The following is a 17339-nucleotide window of genomic DNA, read 5'->3' as shown; positions in this document are numbered from 1 at the left end:
TTCGCCTTCCCGTCTCACAACCTGCGCCGCCGGGATCTGCCCGGAGACCGATGACGTCACAGTCGGATCGGGCTTCCATTGGCGATCGAGAAACAGCGGAGCCAATCGCGCGGCCGGAGGCGGCTCTGTGGGCGGGGCCTGGGCCGGGTCCGCGCCCGGCGGGGCCGCAGCGGAGCAGCGCGATGGCCCCAGCGCTGGGTCTGGGGGCGCTCCTGGGGTTCCTGGGGCTCCTGGGGGCTCCGGGGGGGCCGACGGAGGGTAAGTGGGACCCTCGGAGTGGGGAACTCTGGAATTGCCATGCCCGGGCACGGAGAACTTCCTGAGTCCCCATTCCTTGGGCATCGGGACCCCCCTGTACCCCATTCCTGGGCAGGGGAATTCCCTTTCCCCCCATTCCCAGGTACTGCGACCCCCCTGCACCCCCTCCCGCAGCACCGGGAACCCCAGCCCCTCCTCCCCTCCCTAGCCGGCACCGGGACCCCTGAACCCCCATTCCTGAGCACGGGAAACCTCCTGAACCGCAATTCCTGGACATGCAAACCCCCTGCAACCTCCGTTCCCAGGAAGGGAACCTCCCCCAAACCCTATTCCAAAAAATAAGCCCCCCTCAACCCCCATTCCCGGCCACGGGAAACCCCTTGAGCCCCCATTCCTGGGCACTGGGACAGCCTGCACCCCCATTTCCGGCACTGGGACCACCCCGGATCCTCATTTCCTGGGACACCTTGGACCATCTTGTCCCTCACTTGGACCACTAGAACCCCCATTTCCGAAAACGGGCACCCCCCTGCACCCCATCCCCGGCTCCAGGACCCCCCAGAACCCCTTTACTCTGAACAAATACTCCCCTGCAATCCTTTTTCCAGCCATCCTGCCTCTCCCTGATCCTCCCTTTTCCTTGACCCTGGAACCCCCTGAATCCCCATTCCTGCCCTTCCCAGCCCTCAGATCCCACTTTCCTCAACACTGGGGACCCCTGGACTGCCCTTTCCTGGGCACAGGGACCCCCTGGATCCCCCTCCTCTCCTTTCCCAGTCCCATCCCCACCTTTTACTTGAACCTTGGACTCTTCCTGACTCTCTTGGCTCTCCCAATTCCACTTTCTTGACCCTTGGACCTCCCAAACCTGCCAATCTCAGAGTTCTCCCAGTTCTTCACTCTCTGCTCTTCCTGCAGGGAGTTCCAGGCACTGGAACCCCCTTGGCCACAATTTCTGGGCACTGGGACCCCCCTTCACCCCCATTCCTGGGCATGAGGACTCTCTGCAGCCCCCTCATCTGGCACCAGGACCCCCCTATACCCGGTTATCCTGTACCAATACCCCCCTGCACCCCCTTTCCTGGCCATCCCACCTCTTCCAGACCCTCCTTTTCCTTGATCCTAAGGCCCCCTGACCTGCACTCCAGCTTTTCCCAGCCCGAAGTCCCTCCTTTCCTCTACACCAAGGACCTCCAGGACCCCCATTCCCACCCATGCCGGGTCTTCCTTTCTTGTGACCTCTGTTTTCTCGACACTGGGGACGCCTGGACCCCCATTTTCCTGGGAACAGAGACCCCTGGACTTCCCATTCCACCTCTCCCAGTCCCTGCACCCACCATTCCTTTATCCTTGGATCCCCTTGAATCCCATCTTGTTCAGCACCAGGATCCCTCTGACCCCCTCTTATCCTGCACCAGTATCAACCTGTGGCCCTTTTCCAGCCATCCCACCTCTCCCATCCCTCCTTTTCCTTGACCCTGGGACCCCCTGAACCCCCATTTCTGGGCATGGGGACTCCCCTGCGTGTCTCATTCAGCACCCAGACCCCCATAACACTTTTTTTGGGGGGACTGGAACCCCCTGCACATTCTTACTGAGCACTTTGACCCCCCTGTACCCCCTTTCCTGGGCACAGGCACCCTCCTACACCCCCCTGTGTACCAGCAAGACCCCCCTGAACTTCCATTCCCATACACTGGGACCCCCCTACAGCCCCTTATCCTGCACCAATATCCCCCTGCACCCCCTTTCTCAGCCATTCCGGGTCTTCCCACCCTGTGACCCCCTTTCCCTGACCCTGAGGGCCCCTGGATCCGCCTTTCCTGGACACAGGAACCTCTTGGACTCCCTGTTCCACCTCTCCCAATCCCTGTACCCTCGTTTTCCTTGACTCTGGGACCCCCCTGAGGCCCCAGTCCTGTGCAGTGGGACCCCCTTGCAGCCCCTACCCCGGCACCGACACTCCCTGCACCAACTTCCCTGGGAACCCCAAAGCCCTTCCTGGCTCTGTCAGCTCTCCCTTTCCTTTACCCTTGACCCCCCAGTTCCCCCAAATCTCCGTGTCCCCCCAGTTCTCCACTCCCTGCGGTACCAGCACATGACGGTGTCAGAGCCCAGCCCGGGGGTCCCCCAATTCCTGGCCGTGGGATTCCTGGATGGGATCCCCTTTATGCGCTATGACAGCGAGCGGGGCCGTGTGGAGCCACAGACGCCGTGGATGGAGAAGGGACCCGAGCCGGGATTTTGGGATGGACAGACCAAGATCGCTGAGGTGCACCAGCACTGGGCTGCCGACAGCCTGGAGACACTGCGGGTCCGGTACAACCAGAGCAGGGGTAAGTGGGGACAGCTGGGAATTGGAGAGTTCCATGGGGCTGGGCTGGGATCTCTGGGGCTAGGAGCGATCTGTGGGGCTGGGCTGGGATTTGTGGGTCTAGGGGGCATCTGTGAGTCTGGAATGGGATCTGTGGGGCTGGGTTGGGACTTGTGGGGCATTTGTGGGGCTGGGGGTGATCTGTGGGGCTAGGTGGAAATCCATGGGTATCCAAGGGGCTGGGATGAGGCTCTGTGGGTCTCCATCACACTCTGGATGGGGCTCTCTGGGTCTGGGACACAATTCCATGGGTCTCTGTGGGTCTGTTTGCCCCCCAGGTCTCCACACACTGCAGTGGGTTTCTGGCTGTGACCTCCTGTCCGATGGGACTGTCCAGGGATCGGACCGGTATGGCTACGACGGGCGGGATTTCCTCGCCTCCGAGCTGGGATCCAAGAACTTTGTGGCGGCCGACGTCGCTGCCCAGGTCACCAAGAGGAAAGGGGAACACGAACGGATCGAGGTGGAGCAGTGGACAAAATTCCTGGGGCTCACCTGTCCAGAATGGCTCCAGATATTCATCAGATACGGGCAGGAGGCGCTGGAGCGCAAAGGTGGGGATGGAATTCCCATTGAAATGTGGGATTTGGGAATGGAGGACTTGGGAATGTGGTAATTTGCATGGGAATTCCATGGTTGGATGTCACCATTATCCCATTCCAGAGCCCCCTGATGTCCATGTCTCCGGCAAAGAGGAACACGGGATCCTGACGTTGTCCTGCCACGCGTACGGATTCTACCCTGGGATCATCGGGATCAGCTGGATGAAAGGGGATGAAATCCGGGATCAGGAGATGGAGTGGGGCGGGGTCGTTCCCAACAGCGACGGCACCTTCCACAGCCGGGCCAGGATCAAGGCGCTGCCGGGGGAGTGGGAGCAGTACCGGTGCCGGGTGGAGCACGCCGGGATGCCGGAGCCCGGGATCTTCACCTGGGGTGAGGCTGGGAATGTGGAATGTGGAAACTGGGCATTTGGGAACAGGGAATTTGGGAATGTATAATAGTGAGATGGGGGTTTGTCTCTCCCTCCTCACACTTCTACCCTTCCCAGAGCCAGAATCCAACTGGAATTCCACCCCAGTGGTGGTCGCCCTGTCCGTCATCGCTGCCATCATCATCATCAGCCTCATGGGATTCGGTGTCTGGAAGCTCCAATCCGGTAACTCACGGAATGGGGGTTGGGAAGTGGCACAGATCCACCTGACAGCATTCCAGGGATTCTGTGCCACAGGTGCTGATCCCGCTTTATTTCCATAGGGAACAGGGAGAGGAATGGATACAACACAACGCCTATGAGTGAGTACCAGCAGTGTGTCTGGATACAAATCCAGATCCTCTCCATGTGGATCCAGTGATGGATCTCAAGATGGATCCAGGTGTGTGATCCAGGCCAGAATCTCATGGATCTTCTGTTTTCCACAGTAGCAGATGTGTGAACCGGCGGCGCCCCTGCAGGTATGGAGTGGGATCCAGGTGGGATTCCAAAGGGGAATCAGAGCATAGTGGATGGAGCAGGATTGGGATGGGATTCCAAATCAGGGCAGGATTCCAGAGTGAGATCAGAAGGAATTCTGGAGTGGGATCAGGGCTGGATTATGGATCAGAATCAGGCTGGCTGGATGAAGGGGGATAGAGGTGGGATTCCACAGTTGGATTGGGTGGGATGGATGGAGCAGGATGATGATGGATTTCAGAGGAGCTCCTGCTCTCTGTGGGCTCCACAGCTGGATCAATCCCATGGGATGGGGACAGGGACATGGTGACTCTGTCCCCCACTCTCATCCCAGCAGGAATCGCCACCTGAGCAATCCATGGAGCTGGATCCATCCCTTTCCCTCTTTCTGAGGAAGGCCAGAAGCTGCTGGCAGAGCTCATCCTGCATCTCTCACCCACCCTGGCACCCTGTAGCATGTAAACAAGTCAAAAATATGTTTCTCCATTGTTTTCTGCCTCTCAGTACATTCTGCTAACATTGCTATGGCAGCTTTATTGGAAAAGTTTTCTCAAGGAAATACTTCCTGCCAGAAGATCCTGCCTATGTGATCAGTTTCCCACATCTGGACCTGACTACGTGCCAAAGAACATGTGTAGAAGTTGGAAAAGCATTATAAAAACCTGAAGGTGAATTCAGAAGTTGGAGGAACAAGAGACAAGGAGAAACTAGGAAACCTTTCTTGGTTTTCTCTGATCTCTCCTCTCAGCTCGTCTTACTTTCCTTCCAACACCACCAGCTGTCATCTACCTCAAGGGAGAGAGAGAGAGAGAGACTGCCTGTCAGCCTGGAGAGAGAGCATCGGCCTAGAGCGAGACTGCCTGGCAGCCTGAATGGTCTGTGACTGTCTGTGGAGGTATATCCTTTCTCTGAATTTTTCTCTTACAGGCTAAAATAAAGCACCCTCTTTTGCAGCTACTCCAGCAGCCGGTCTGGTCGTGAGGGGAAATAAGGGCATTTTTCATTTCAAAGACTCACCATCCTCTTGCAGCCAAGAGATAACATCGTGGCAGAAACAGAGAGAGCATCTGCATCCCCCCCTTCCTCTCATTACATGGATAAGGCACTCAAGTAGTTTTTTATGGTGGTTTCTTTTCTCTGCTTCTATAAATAATCTTAAGCATTTTTCCTAACTTTTCTTATTTTTCCTCTTTTCCTTTCGCATCTCTCTCGCAATCCATTAATAAAAATCAGGTTTTGGTATTTACAGATAACTTGAGTTTTAATTTTGCTCAAGAGAATGATTCGAACTTGTAGTTCAATCTGCATCAAAAATTAAGCAGATCTGAACGTCACACCCCCAAATAGCCCCTGGGGGCAACTCCCTGCCCAGCACAAGGGACAGCACCAGGGTGGCCATCAGGGCCCCGAGGGGACAGTGGAGGGGCTGCGGTGAGGACCCCCCGGCTCTGGAATGCCAGATCCTGTTCAGGGAAGGGGCATTGAAAAAGGGGGGGACTCAAGGCAACCATCACCCCCCACCCCCAGAGCCCGAGGCAGGGTGTCCTGGGGCAAAGCTCCCTGGGGAGACCCCCCAAGTCCCTGCAGCCTCCCTGAACAAGGGCAGGGGGAGCTGAGTGTCCCCGAAAAGACCTCTCCTCCCTCTTTCGGGGTCCCAGCTTGGGGGGTGGGACAGCAGCCAATCAGAGCCTGGAGAACAGCCCCCCAAGCCCCTCCTCCCTCAGTCTGGGCCTCAGTTTGCCCACCCTGAGCAGCCCTTGGGGACCCGAGGGGTGGCATCACCCCACCCCCATCAGCACCCCCTCGAGTTCCTCTCCCCCACCAATCTGGGGGCCCAGCAGACACGACCCCCCAGTCCCTGCACCCCTGGGATGGGGCGTGGGGGGTTTGTATCCAGAGGAAGGAAAACCAGGGGAAAGGACAAGGAGTTGCAGCACAAGGTACTGAGAGGAAAAAAGTATTTCTCACTTCCCAGAATGGTGAAAATAAAAGATCAAGGTGTTGATCCTGACCTCTAAGAGAGGAGAATCAATAAAATAAAATTGATTCATAAAATATTGAAATCAAACAATAAATATCAGATGTATTTAAAAAAATATACAAATACAGTGTTGTGGAACTGGCACGTATTCAGTTCAAGCCCTGGGGAATCCTTTTGCCTGCCCTCTAATTAGGAGCACTTTATTAGGTTAATTAACCACTGATTCATTACTCTCTATTCGTCTGACAGGCACAGGCCAGCACGGGCTCCACAGGCTGCAGGGCTGCTGCTCCTGGCAGGACTCAGGGCATTGGTTTTATTTGCCCCCAAAAGGGAAAACAGCCCCAAATCCCCTTGGCCGAGCGGAGGAGGGAACAGATTTGCGTCAGAAAGGACCATAAATCGTTTTTCCCCAGCTTGGGAAGAACAAACCAAAGAGAACTGAGGCGAGACCCCCTCAGTCCGGCCCTGGAGCGCGGGGATGTCGCGTCGCAGCCGCTCCGGCTCCGGCAGCGGCACCGCCGGGTCGTGCCGGGGAGGGGCGGGCGGAGAGGGGGAGCCGGGAGAGGAATCCCGGCGGGAACGAGAAGGGGAAGGGCAAGGGGAAGGGCCCTGGGGGAGCCGCTCCGAGGGGGCCCCGCCAGGCCGTGGCACTGAATGAGCCGCCCCGCGGGACGAGCGAAGTGCGAATACAAAGCACATAATGAAGGAAATGGAACAGAGATCGGCACTGAGGGGGCCCGGCCGGCACTGACGAGCCGCCCCGCGGGACGGGCCCTGTCGGGAGTCACCGGAGATGGGGGCGAGGACTGAAGAGAATAAAATGCAGAGGATAGAAATAGTAAAACAAAAGAGCCGCACCGGGGGAGTCTCCGCCGCCCGATAACTGAAAGAACTGCACGGCGAGACGAGTGAGGAGGAGCGGCGGTGAAATAGTCGCCCTGGGTGGGATGCGGGAATAAAATGGAATGGAATAAAATAGAGAGAGTAGAATAAAATGCACTCAAAGAGCCTTCCCGAGTCACCGAAAGAGCTGCCCCGAGGGACCCGCTGTCGGGTGGTGTCAAAGGGCTGCACCGAGGGGAGGGCGAGGAGTGACTGAAATTAAGCACAGAGAATAAAATCAATAGAATCAAAAGCCGCGCTCGGGGGGTCCCCGCCGCCCCGGATCTAAAAGAGCTGCCCCGAGGGAGCGGGGACTGTGAGGGGCTGGGGACCGGCACGGAGGGGTCCCGGCCGTCCCGTGTCACTGAAGGAGCTGCACAGCGGGACAGGCGAGCTGTGAATACAATCGATTAGAGACAATAAAATAAATGGAATAAAAACCTGCGCCGAGCGGTCTCCGCTCCGCATCTAAAAAGAGCTGCCCCGAGGGAGCGGCGGGGATGGCACCGTGGAGGTCGGACGGTGTTCGGTGTGCCCGAAAAAGCCGCATCACTGGGCGGGGATAGAAGGGCGGCACCGAGGGACGGGAAGTGTGAACGGAGTACAAAACATTGAATAAAGTACAATAAAAGAACCGCACCGGGGAGTCTCCAGTGCCCCGTGTCACCGAAGGAGCCGCACAGCAGGACATACAGAATAAAATATAGCGAAAAAATATACGGAATAAAACATTTGCGACAAGGGGTTTGTGCCGCCCGGTACCTCAAAGAGCTGCCCCAAGCGATCAGCGGGGCGGCCCCGGGGGGTGTGAGGGGGCGATGAGCGGCACCGAGGGGTCCCCGCCGGCCCGTGACACCCAAAGAGCCGCCCCGAGGGACCGGCCGGGGCCGAGCGGCGGCTGAGCCGGAGCCGGGAAGCGACTGGAGCGGCGGAGACGAGCGGGGTGTGCCCAGCCGGCTCCGCTCAGCCCGAGGGCACCGGGGGGGCATCGGGGGGTTGTTCCCAGCCGGCTCCGCTCACCCCGAGGGCACCGGGGGGGCATCGGGGGGTTGTTCCCAGCCGGTTCCGCTCAGCCCGAGGGCACCGGGGGGACATCGGGGGGTTGTTCCCAGCCGGCTCCGCTCAGCCCGAGGGCACCGCGCTGGGGCCGCCCCCCAGTTCCCAACCAGCTCCCCCCGCACGGCCCGGGCCCCGCCGAGCCGAGACACGCCGAGAAATCGCCTCCATGCACTAAAACCCCTTTTAATAAAGTGTTTATCCCGTGACCTGCCCGGCCGAGCAGCCGCATCTCAGTGCCACAGCCCGGGCGGGGATTGGAGCAGCGGGGGAACCGCTGGCGGCAAATTCGGGGCACAACAGCGGGGTTGGGTCAACTTGGGCAGGTTCGAGCTGGGAGGGAAGCGCGGACAGAGACCCACGCGTGTCTCGAGAGCCCCGAAGAATTCCTGCAAAATACGCCCGAATTCCTCCCAGAATAGCTCTGAATTTCTCCCTCTCCGATATCTCTGAATTCTCACCAAATAACAGAAAACTCCTCAAATACTTGCGAGTGCTCCGAAATATTTGAAAGCTCCCGAAGTACTTCGGAATTCTCCCAAAATACCCCTGAATTCTTCCCAAAGCCGTCTGAACTCCGCACAGGCTCCCACAGAGGCTCCTGTGTCTCTACGAGCGGGATTCGAGGGAGAATAAACAGAAGTTTCCTCCGAACGATTAAATTTACCCCCCGCCCCGAAATTAAAGTTTCATTATAATGATCAAACTTCCTCATTTTCTGCCTCCAATTAAACTTTTTGTTCCATAATTAACGTTTTCTCACTCAAACATTTTTCCTCCAATAAAGTTCCCCCCCCGAAATAAAATTTCCTTTCTAATTACAACTAACTGAAAATTAAACTTTCTCCCCATAATTAAAGAGTCCTCCCCAATCTTACTTTTCTCTCCCAATTAAAATCTTCTCTCTCCGAGTAAAGTTTTCTCTCCTCGTTAAGGTTTTCTGCCCCAATTAAATTTCCTCTCCAGTCAGAATAATCTTCCCGCATTAAAATCCCGTTAATTACATTTTCTCCTTAATATTAAGTATTTCTCCCCCAATTAAATTTTGTCTTTCTAACCCCTCTTCTGGCTCCTCCTGGCCCCGACGTTCTGCAAAACCAAACCGAGAAGTATTCAAAGAATTAATAATTATTTTGATTTATTCTTACAGGAGTTTTTTCCTGGGGAATTTTCCTGCAGCTCCACTCTCCAGCTCCATCTGCTTTTCAGCCCTTTCCCAACTTTTCCAGCTTTTCTCCTCAGCTGGGCAGGGCAGATTATCCAAAAATGTAAATTTGGGGGTGCAGGAGGGGGTCGCTCTGCTCGGAGGGTCCCCGAGGTGACCCCAGAGCGGCCACGAGGACCCAGCGCGGTTCCCTCCAGCCCTTTTGATCATTTCCTTAATGTAAACCCTTCAAAAATAAGTGTTTTGTAACTAAATCACCCCCTGCGGGGTTTAACCACAAAGCCTCATTTATTTTAAATCGGTTTTGAGGTTTTTCTTGCAATCCGTGGCCTGACAGCACCAAAGAAAGGCTGTGGGAAGGGCAGGTCAGCACAGCATCTTCTGTAAGGGTGTAAAGGTGACTGTGAGCAGAAGAAAAAGAATAAACTTGAGAGTATGGGAAAAAATAGAAACTAAAAAAGGAAAAAAAAGGAAAAAATCAGAAAAGTAAAAACTGGAATGAAATATAAAGACATAATAAAAAGAAATTATAATAAACTTTAAAAAAAAAGTAATGGCAAATTTTTTCCTACTGGGATTTTGGGGTTATCCTCTTTTATCGTCTTTCCTGCTACTGGAAGAAACTGGGAAAATTCCTACTTTTTCTTTTTTTTCCCTTTTCTGTTTTTTTTTTTTTTCAGGTTTTGGATACATGAGGGGAAAAAAATAAAAGTATTTTTACCTGTATAAAAAGATGGTGCTGGGCGTTCTGGGACTGGCCCTAAACTGGGATTACCACCCAAAAAAGCTGAAGAAAAAGGAGGAGACAAGGTTGGGAATTGGTCATAAAATGGTCCAAGTGTCCCATGGATTTGGGATTCACATTTACTCCGTGGCTTTGCATCCCACAAAACTCTCCCCAGAGAGATTTTTGGAACAACTGGTCACCTCCATTCCCAGGAGAACCCCAAGGCTGTTCCAGGCAGGAACCTGCAGCCAGTGTGGGTTGGAGTGAGGGCAGGGCAGGGGTGGAGACGGGTGAACAACACACCCAGCACCCCCCAGGTGGGACTGTCCCAGGCCTGCTGGGATAAAAAGCAGCTTTGCTTCATTTCAGACCCATTTTGTGCCCTGATCCCTCTCCCTGAGTTTTTGGGGTCTGTGCAAAGGTTTCTGTTCCTCTGGCAACGCTCTGCAGACCAAGGGCTGGGGGCACAGGGCACAGTGGGGTTGGTTATTTGGTGTATGGGAGGCACAGGGCACAGTGGGGTTGGTTATTTGGTGTATGGGGGGCACAGGGCACAGTGGGGTTGGTTATTTGGCATATGGGGGGCACAGGGAACAGTGGGGTTGGTTATTTGGCATATGGGGGGCACAGGGCACAGTGGGATAATAATTAATCAACAAAAAATTACTAATGCATAATTTAATTAAAAATACATTTAATAAGTCGCAAGTAAAGAAATTATAGATTGGATTTATCTGTGAATAAAAATGAATTATTAAAATAAAAAAAAATAATTAAATAAAATATACAAATAAATAAAAGGTATAAAAATATATAAATAACCAGGGAAATAAATAACTAATAAAAATCACATACTGGAAAGATAATCAAATACTTAGAATTAAAGTATTAGTAAAACTAGAATTTTATTTTATATATATTAAATTATATAAATAAATAAAGCAAATTGTGGAATGACAATATAATCAAATAATTAGAATTAAACTATATTTTAAAATAGTATTTTAGTAATATTCTAATACAATAACAATATTTTACTAAGTATAATAATGATAGAATAATACATATAATATGTAATATAGACATCATAATGTCTATATTACTCCATGTCAGTGAAAGGGAGGAGGAAGAAGAGGAGGAGGAGGTGGGGGATGTACCTCCAGGAGCCCTTTCAGCACCTTCCTCTCTCCCCCCACAGCCCCTTCACACCCCTCGGAGCAGCTTCACCCTCGGCAGTGGCTCTTTGTGGCTCCTGCGGCTGCGGTGACACATGGACAGCGACTCAGAGCCTGGAGGGACACGAGCCCACCCCCCTGCCGGGCTCTGCTCCTGCTCCAGAGGGGCCAAACCCCCCGTTATCCCGGATCCCAATGTCCCGGGGGCAGGGACAGGGCACTGACCCCCATCTGTGCCAGCCCTGCTGTGCCCCAGAGGGGCCCCGGTGAGTGACATCCCTCGGCCCCTCTGCCCCATCCCAGGGGTGCTCTGCTTGGGGGGACGGGTTTGGAGGGGCCAATGTCCCTGATGGGGCTGGATCCCTTCCCTGCAGGAAATCCTGGGGAAGAAAAGGACCTTCTGTGCCTTTTCCTCAGCTGCTGGTGGCCAAACCCCAATGCTTTGCCCTCCAGAGGGTTTGCTGCCCACCCCCAGCCTGGGGCACAGTGTTGGCACCAGCAGGTTTTGTTCTTCTCACCCTGTTTCCTTGAGAAGGATGGAAAATACAGCCAGTGCCCACGGACACCGTGCAGGGCTTCACCTGCTCAGCAGGGCTGGGGGGCCCTGCAGCCCCCTCTGGGATCACTCCAAACATCCCCAGGGCTTGGCTTGGGGGTCTCCCCATCCCCAGGACACTTCTGGGTGCAGCTCAGGGCAGGAGAGGGAGGGACTGAGCTCTGAGGCTCTGCAGCTTTGCTGGGACAAGTGAACAAAGAGGCACCTTGTGGGATTTCTGGGCTCCCAGAGAGCCTTGTGAGGTTTCCTCGCTGAGCAGAGGGATGTGGGGGACCTGCAGTTGAGGCAGAGCATTGAAAGCAGAGCAGGGAGCACAGAAGAAGAAGAGCTGCTTCCTCCCTCACTCCCAGTATGGTCCCATTGCAGGTCCTCACTGGTTCTGGGCTCTGCTGGGACCTGGAGGGGTTGGGACACTGGTCCTGGTGGGCATCGTGGTGTGGCTGCTGCAGGGACAAGGTGAGGCATCCAAAAGGGATAAACCCCCCTTGAGTCCATGGTAAAATTCCCAAAATCCATGAGAGCCCAGCTCCAGGCAGGGACTGGAGCAGATTCCCCCTGAATTCCCAGCAGGGAGCAGCTCCTGGGCAGTGGCAATCCCTGAGGGGCAGGGGGGCAGAGCTGCCAGCAGGGGCTGATTGATGTGGGTTTGGGGGCTGAGCAGCTGCAGGTCCCTCTCTCCACCCTGATGGTGCCTGAAAATACCCAGGGACTCCCTCTGTGTTGTCGCCAGGAGGAGTTTCCAGTGCTCCAAATTAAAATTTAAATATAAACCAGAGGGACACTCGTGGTTGTGTGGGAATAAGGGCAGACAAAAACAAGCTCTAAACCTGCCCTAAAACCTGCCCTAAAACTCCTGGTTGTGCGAGATTAAGGGCAGCTGGTGGTGGATCTTTGTCAAGAGGGAAGTTTCAGGTGGAATTCTGGGTTCCTGGATCCTTCCAAACCCCACTGGGGCTCCTCTGGAAGTGGCTGCAGATGGAGAATTTTCTCTGGGAGCACCAGTCTCAGCTGATCCCATGGGATTTGGTGTAGGCACATTGGCCATTGCCCTGGATGCCAAACCTGCACCCAGAGCACAGCCAGAGCTCAGGGAAGGATTCCCATTCCCAGAGAGTGCTGCAGGAGCAGGGACCACCCTCCCCAGCAAACCTCCCCCAGGCAGAGCCCAAACTGCCTCCCACCCCTCAAAGGAGGGGATATTCCCATGGGCTTCATCCTGGCATGGCCTCAACCCCCACCAGCACCTGCATCCCACAAATCCATGGGCTGTGTCCCAGGGCTTTGGCACAACCAGGAGAAGCAGTTCCCACCTCCTTAGATCTGGATCTACCTGTGCCTTCCTGCACTCAGCCCCAGCCCAGCTCAACATTTTGCTCTCCAGGAGAAGATGGAATGTACAGGGCATTGAAGAGGGACCCATTGAACCATTCCCAAGGTCTGGAACCTTCACTCTGGAGACCAATCCAGTGGTGCACAGACCACCTGTAGCACAAGAGGAAATTCTGGAGGTGGGCAAAACAAGGATCACAGGCACCTCCACCCCACTCCCCACAGGGAATTCCCAAACCTGCTCCCCCAAAACCATCCCACACTGGGGATTCCTCTCCCCAGCTCCTCACAGGTATTGATGGTGGTCAGGTGGGCTGGGTGGGAGAGGCAGGAGGCCTCATTCCTGTTCCATCCCATTCCTGCTCCATGACATAAAAGAACTTGCCCTCGAGGCCGATCCCACTCTCCAGGCAGCCAGGCAGGGCAGGAGTGGGGCAGGATGGGCATTTCTTAGCTGGAATCAAGGACAGTGCACCCACCAGGTGGATTACTCCAGGGGGTTTGCCAGGAGGAGGCTCCAGGGTGGCTCCTCCACCCTCAGCACTCACCCAGCTGGGCAATGAGGGTGAGGAGCAGCCCCACAACGAGCAGGGTGACCCTGATGGGCACCTTTTTGTCCTTGATGCACCTGAGGCTGAAATCTGGGGACAAACTGTGTGGAAAGAGCACAAAGAGCACCCACACCATCCCCAGCCCCCTGTGGGCACCTTCAACACCTCCCAGCACAGCCCAAAGCACATGGGGGGCTCCAGGCTCAGTTTGAGGGGGGCCCATTCCATTTTTGGGGCTGCATTCCCTTTGTGCCCCTCTCCACCATGGGATGGGCACCATCCCTCTGACCCACAGCCTGTAAACAATTTAAACCTTCTTAGTCCTTTCCCATAGCTGGCAAAGAACTTTAACATTCTCAATCGTTCCCCCTCACAGCTCTCTGAGCTAATTTTAGCTGCCCTCAAAACCCTAAACCACAACCTCAAAACAAGAACTTGTTCTTACTGGTCCCTTCCTCTGCCCTCCCCTGCAGTGGCTCCATCACAGCAGCTGAGTCTCACCTGTGCAAACTAAGCCAGTTCCTGCTCAGAGTGGGAACTGGGGAGTGGGAAATGCCTGATTTGGGGCACTTTCCTGCCAGGCATATCAAGCACAATTTTCCCTTTCACGTGTTTGGGTGATTTCAGCCTTCAGAGAACCAGGACTCACTTTGTTTTCCCAGCTCACCTTTGGGTCCTGCCATCTCTGTGACCTGCAAAGATTTTGTCTCAAGGACTTGCACAGCTGTGAGTTGTTTTCAGCCTAGGCCCCCCAGGTCACTCCACAAGGTGCTTCAGCCCCACCTGAGCCCACCCCGTCTCCCCACCCTGTGCAGGGCAGCTCATGGAGCCCCCAGGATAGGGGATGGTCCCTCTGGACCTGCCTCCCGAGGGGCTTCTGCCACCCCTGGGGGGCACAGAGGGGACAGGGGCACCCTCAGCTCCTCCTGCCACCCCTGGGGGGACAGAGGGGACAGGGGCACCCTCAGCCCCTCCTGCCATGAGCTGATCTCAGACAACACCTCGAGCTCTCAGGGCCTGCACAGCTCCTGCTCCATCCCGGGGCTGTCCCAAGATGCTCCCATGGCCGAAATATAAACCCACAAAAAGCTGATAATCCCCCAAACTCTCACCCCACAGGCATTTTTCTAAGCCTGTTTCTTTCCTCAAGGCTGTTTTTTGTTCAGTGTTTCCTGTCCCAGCCTGTGCTCAGCCCCATTATTGCTGTGACCTCCCACATCAGCACATTTTCCCACCTTCTTCATTGCTTTTCCTAAACTCTTTTCCTGCTTTCCCTGGCCATGCTCTACCCCAAGCCAAAGTTAAAAATTAACAGGTTCGTCAAACCAAAACTGACCCCACGATTACAGTTTCTAGAATATTTATAAGGAAAATAAACAGAGAAAGAGAACAAGAATCCACTGGCACAGAATGTGGATGCTGCTGGTGGGTCACTGGCAGCTGCAAAGAGTTTCCACATTAATTAAAACTATGTATAAACCCTGATATCAACAAATTCCAATTATTACCAGTCCTTACCCAGCAGTTCCTCCACAGGTAAATATTCTCCAGGTAAGAACCATCTACCTGTGCCTGCAAAGCAGGAACCAAATGGATAATTTTTCCCACCCAAACCCTTGATTTTGAATAAGGTTTAATTCATGCAGTGATTTTTACTGTCCTCAGCCCCAAATTCCTGCTGCCCCAGGCTGCACTTTAGGGCATTTTGAGGGAAAAAACAGGTGGGGGAGGAAGAGGAGGAGAAAACATCTAGTAGGGAACAGCAGAGAAACTTGTCATGGAAAATACTCCCAAAGACACTGAGTTTGGAGCAAATACAGGACTTTTGTGCCCCAAAGAGCATTTCAAAACTATTACAGCCCAATATAGTTGTGGCCTTTTGTTTTGCTGCCCAGGGAAGGGAAATGAGTCCACAAGTGCATGTGGGAATTATTCAAAGGGGCTTTTCTCCAGTGACCAAAAGAGAGGGAATCCAAACAGTCAACAGGAATGTCCCCTTTTTATCAGAAAGTAAAAGAGTAATTCAGCCCTTACCTGAGGTGTCCCTGCAAGGAGACACCTGGGGGGTCACTGGGACCCCAAGGTGGGACCCACAGGCTGGGCTGGGCTGGAGGGGGAGGCCCAGGGGAGATGGAGCAGGACGTGGAGGAGAAATCTGCTTATTATTGCTCCTCTAGTCCCACATCCTCCTTCCCCCTCACAAACCCTCTCTGGATATGGCACAGCAATCATGGGAAGAGAAAACTAAACTCAAATCCCAATTTGCTTCATCCTAGTCCAGCCCAGCCCCCACAGCCCCGATGTGACCCACACCCCCACCCCGGTCCATCCCACACCCCATCCCTGTCCATCCAACACCCCATCCCGGTCCATCCCAGACCGCGTCTGTGTTTCAGTCCCAGCACGGCTTGGGTTGGGAGGGACCATAAAGCCCACCCCGCCCCACCCGTGCCCCGCCGGGGACACCTCCCACCAGCCCAGGGGGCTCCAAGCCTGGTCCCACCGGCCGGGGACACTCCCGGGGACGGGGCGGCCAAACCTGTCGGGCCGAGCGGAACCGGGACGGGCCAGCGCTGCTGCGGCCCCGGCTCCGAGCGAGGGGGAAGGAGGAGCCCTCGGGCAGCCGCTCCCTCCGCGGGCCTGGGGAGGGGAAACGGCGGGACACGGGGGGCGAGCCCTTCGGGTCCCACCTGCGCTGGGGCCGCGGCCGGGCCGAGCCGGGCCGAGCCGAGTGCCCGCCCCCCGCCCGCACTTTGTACAGAACCCGCCTCCCTCTCCGAAACCCCCGCGGTTTGCGGGAAACAGCCCTGGCGATGTGTCCAGAGCCGCCCCTTGAGCATTCCCACCCTGGCGATGTGCCCGGAGCCGCCCCTGGAGCATTCGCAGCCCTGGCGATGTGCCCGGGCTCCGGGAGCGCAGGGAATCGCTGCTATTCCGACCCGGCTGGAGCTCCGTGTGCCCCTGATCTGGAGTGACTGTGCCCTGCGGAGGAGCCCGGGATGGGGCAGAGACCCCCCCGCAGCCCGGAAGGAGCCCAGGTCGGAGCAGGGGATGCCCCAAGGAGGCCGAGCCCCCGCGGGAGCCCCTGCAGAGCCCCAGGAGCAAAGCCCTGGTGTCCAGGGCTGCCCCCCCGGCCCAGCGGGGCGGGTTTAACCCCAAACTCTGCAGCCAAGCCTGTCCCGGGGCAGCGGCCGCTCCGTGACAGCGACACGGCCCGGAGCGGTGCCGGCAGGGACTGAGGGCAGGGGGGCACAGGGACCCTCCGGCGCCCCTCGCTGCCCACGGGGGGAACGAACGTTCCGGGCGGTGACATCCAGGGCAGGAACCAGACATGCCATGGCACTCGGCTGCTCCCTGTCCCCGGGGCCATTCCCTGTCCCTGGATATTCCCTGTCCCTGGCCATCCCCTGTCCCCAGGCCCATTCCCTGTCCCTCGCCAGTCCCTGTGTCTGGCCATTCCCTGTCCCTGGCCATTCCCTGTTCCCAGGACCATTCCCTGTCCCTGCCCATTCCCTGTCCCTAGGGCCATTCCCTGTTCCCAGGACCATTCCCTGTCCCTGCCCATTCCCTGTCCCCAGGGCCATTCCCTATTCCTTGGCCATTTCCTGTCCCTGGCCATTCCCTGTCCCTGGCCAAACCCTGTCCCTGGACATTCCCTTTTATTGGCCATTCCCTATCCTTGGCCATTCCTTGTCCCTGAGCTCTGCAGGGCTGGGGGTGTCAGTGGGACCCGGGGGGGGTCCCTGCTCGGCCCTGGCTCAGAACTGCGGCCCCGGCCAGGCCCGAGGGGCCCTGGGGGAGAACAACCCAGAGCCCCAGCTGGGCCAGA

General features: G+C 55.7%; 2 protein-coding genes, 1 long non-coding RNA gene and 1 pseudogene across 7 annotated transcripts in view; 2 read left to right on the top strand and 2 right to left on the bottom strand.

Moving 5' to 3' along the window:
• Window positions 1-17339, top strand: part of LOC139673811 (zinc finger protein 850-like) — a 685564-nt gene that overhangs the window by 302477 nt on the left and 365748 nt on the right. The gene's annotated exons all lie outside the window — the stretch shown is intronic.
• LOC139673853 (class I histocompatibility antigen, F10 alpha chain-like) lies at window positions 149-5332 on the top strand. 5 transcript variants are annotated; one of them, XR_011698219.1, is made up of 9 exons: window positions 149-258; window positions 2331-2594; window positions 2911-3186; window positions 3296-3568; window positions 3684-3791; window positions 3890-3928; window positions 4055-4087; window positions 4423-4753; window positions 4864-5332. XR_011698219.1 is itself a non-coding variant. In XM_071559746.1 (8 exons), the coding sequence occupies exons 1-7, from the start codon at window positions 183-185 to the stop codon at window positions 4066-4068; spliced, it is 1047 nt and encodes a 348-aa protein (XP_071415847.1). In that variant the 5' UTR covers window positions 149-182; the 3' UTR covers window positions 4069-4087; window positions 4423-5332. The 5 variants fall into 5 exon arrangements, 3 of the variants coding, with proteins under 3 accessions (XP_071415847.1, XP_071415845.1, XP_071415846.1); XR_011698218.1 differs by having other exon boundaries at window positions 4423-4960; window positions 5040-5332; XM_071559746.1 differs by having other exon boundaries at window positions 4058-4087; window positions 4423-5332.
• Window positions 9484-15694, bottom strand: LOC139673916 (uncharacterized). The gene is made up of 3 exons (XR_011698234.1): window positions 15545-15694; window positions 15029-15082; window positions 9484-9573 (listed from the first exon to the last, which is right to left on the bottom strand). It is a non-coding gene; the product is annotated as an uncharacterized lncRNA (long non-coding RNA).
• On the bottom strand, window positions 12539-14193 carry LOC139674244 (C-type lectin domain family 2 member B-like; annotated as a pseudogene).

Source organism: Pithys albifrons, chromosome 7 (assembly GCF_047495875.1).
Source record: "Pithys albifrons albifrons isolate INPA30051 chromosome 7, PitAlb_v1, whole genome shotgun sequence".
NCBI classification, from domain to species: domain Eukaryota; kingdom Metazoa; phylum Chordata; class Aves; order Passeriformes; family Thamnophilidae; genus Pithys; species Pithys albifrons.
This window is presented reverse-complemented; position numbering and strand designations above follow the sequence as displayed.

Excerpts from the sequence above, each read along its gene's own strand:
- LOC139673853 (XM_071559744.1), top strand. The coding sequence starts at position 183 with ATGGCCCCAGCGCTGGGTCTGGGGGCGCTCCTGGGGTTCCTGGGGCTC. Across the intron at positions 259-2,330 it reads TCCGGGGGGGCCGACGGAGG|TTCTCCACTCCCTGCGGTAC; the intron begins GTAAGTGGGACC and ends GTGTCCCCCCAG. Across the intron at positions 2,595-2,910 it reads CCGGTACAACCAGAGCAGGG|GTCTCCACACACTGCAGTGG; the intron begins GTAAGTGGGGAC and ends TTTGCCCCCCAG.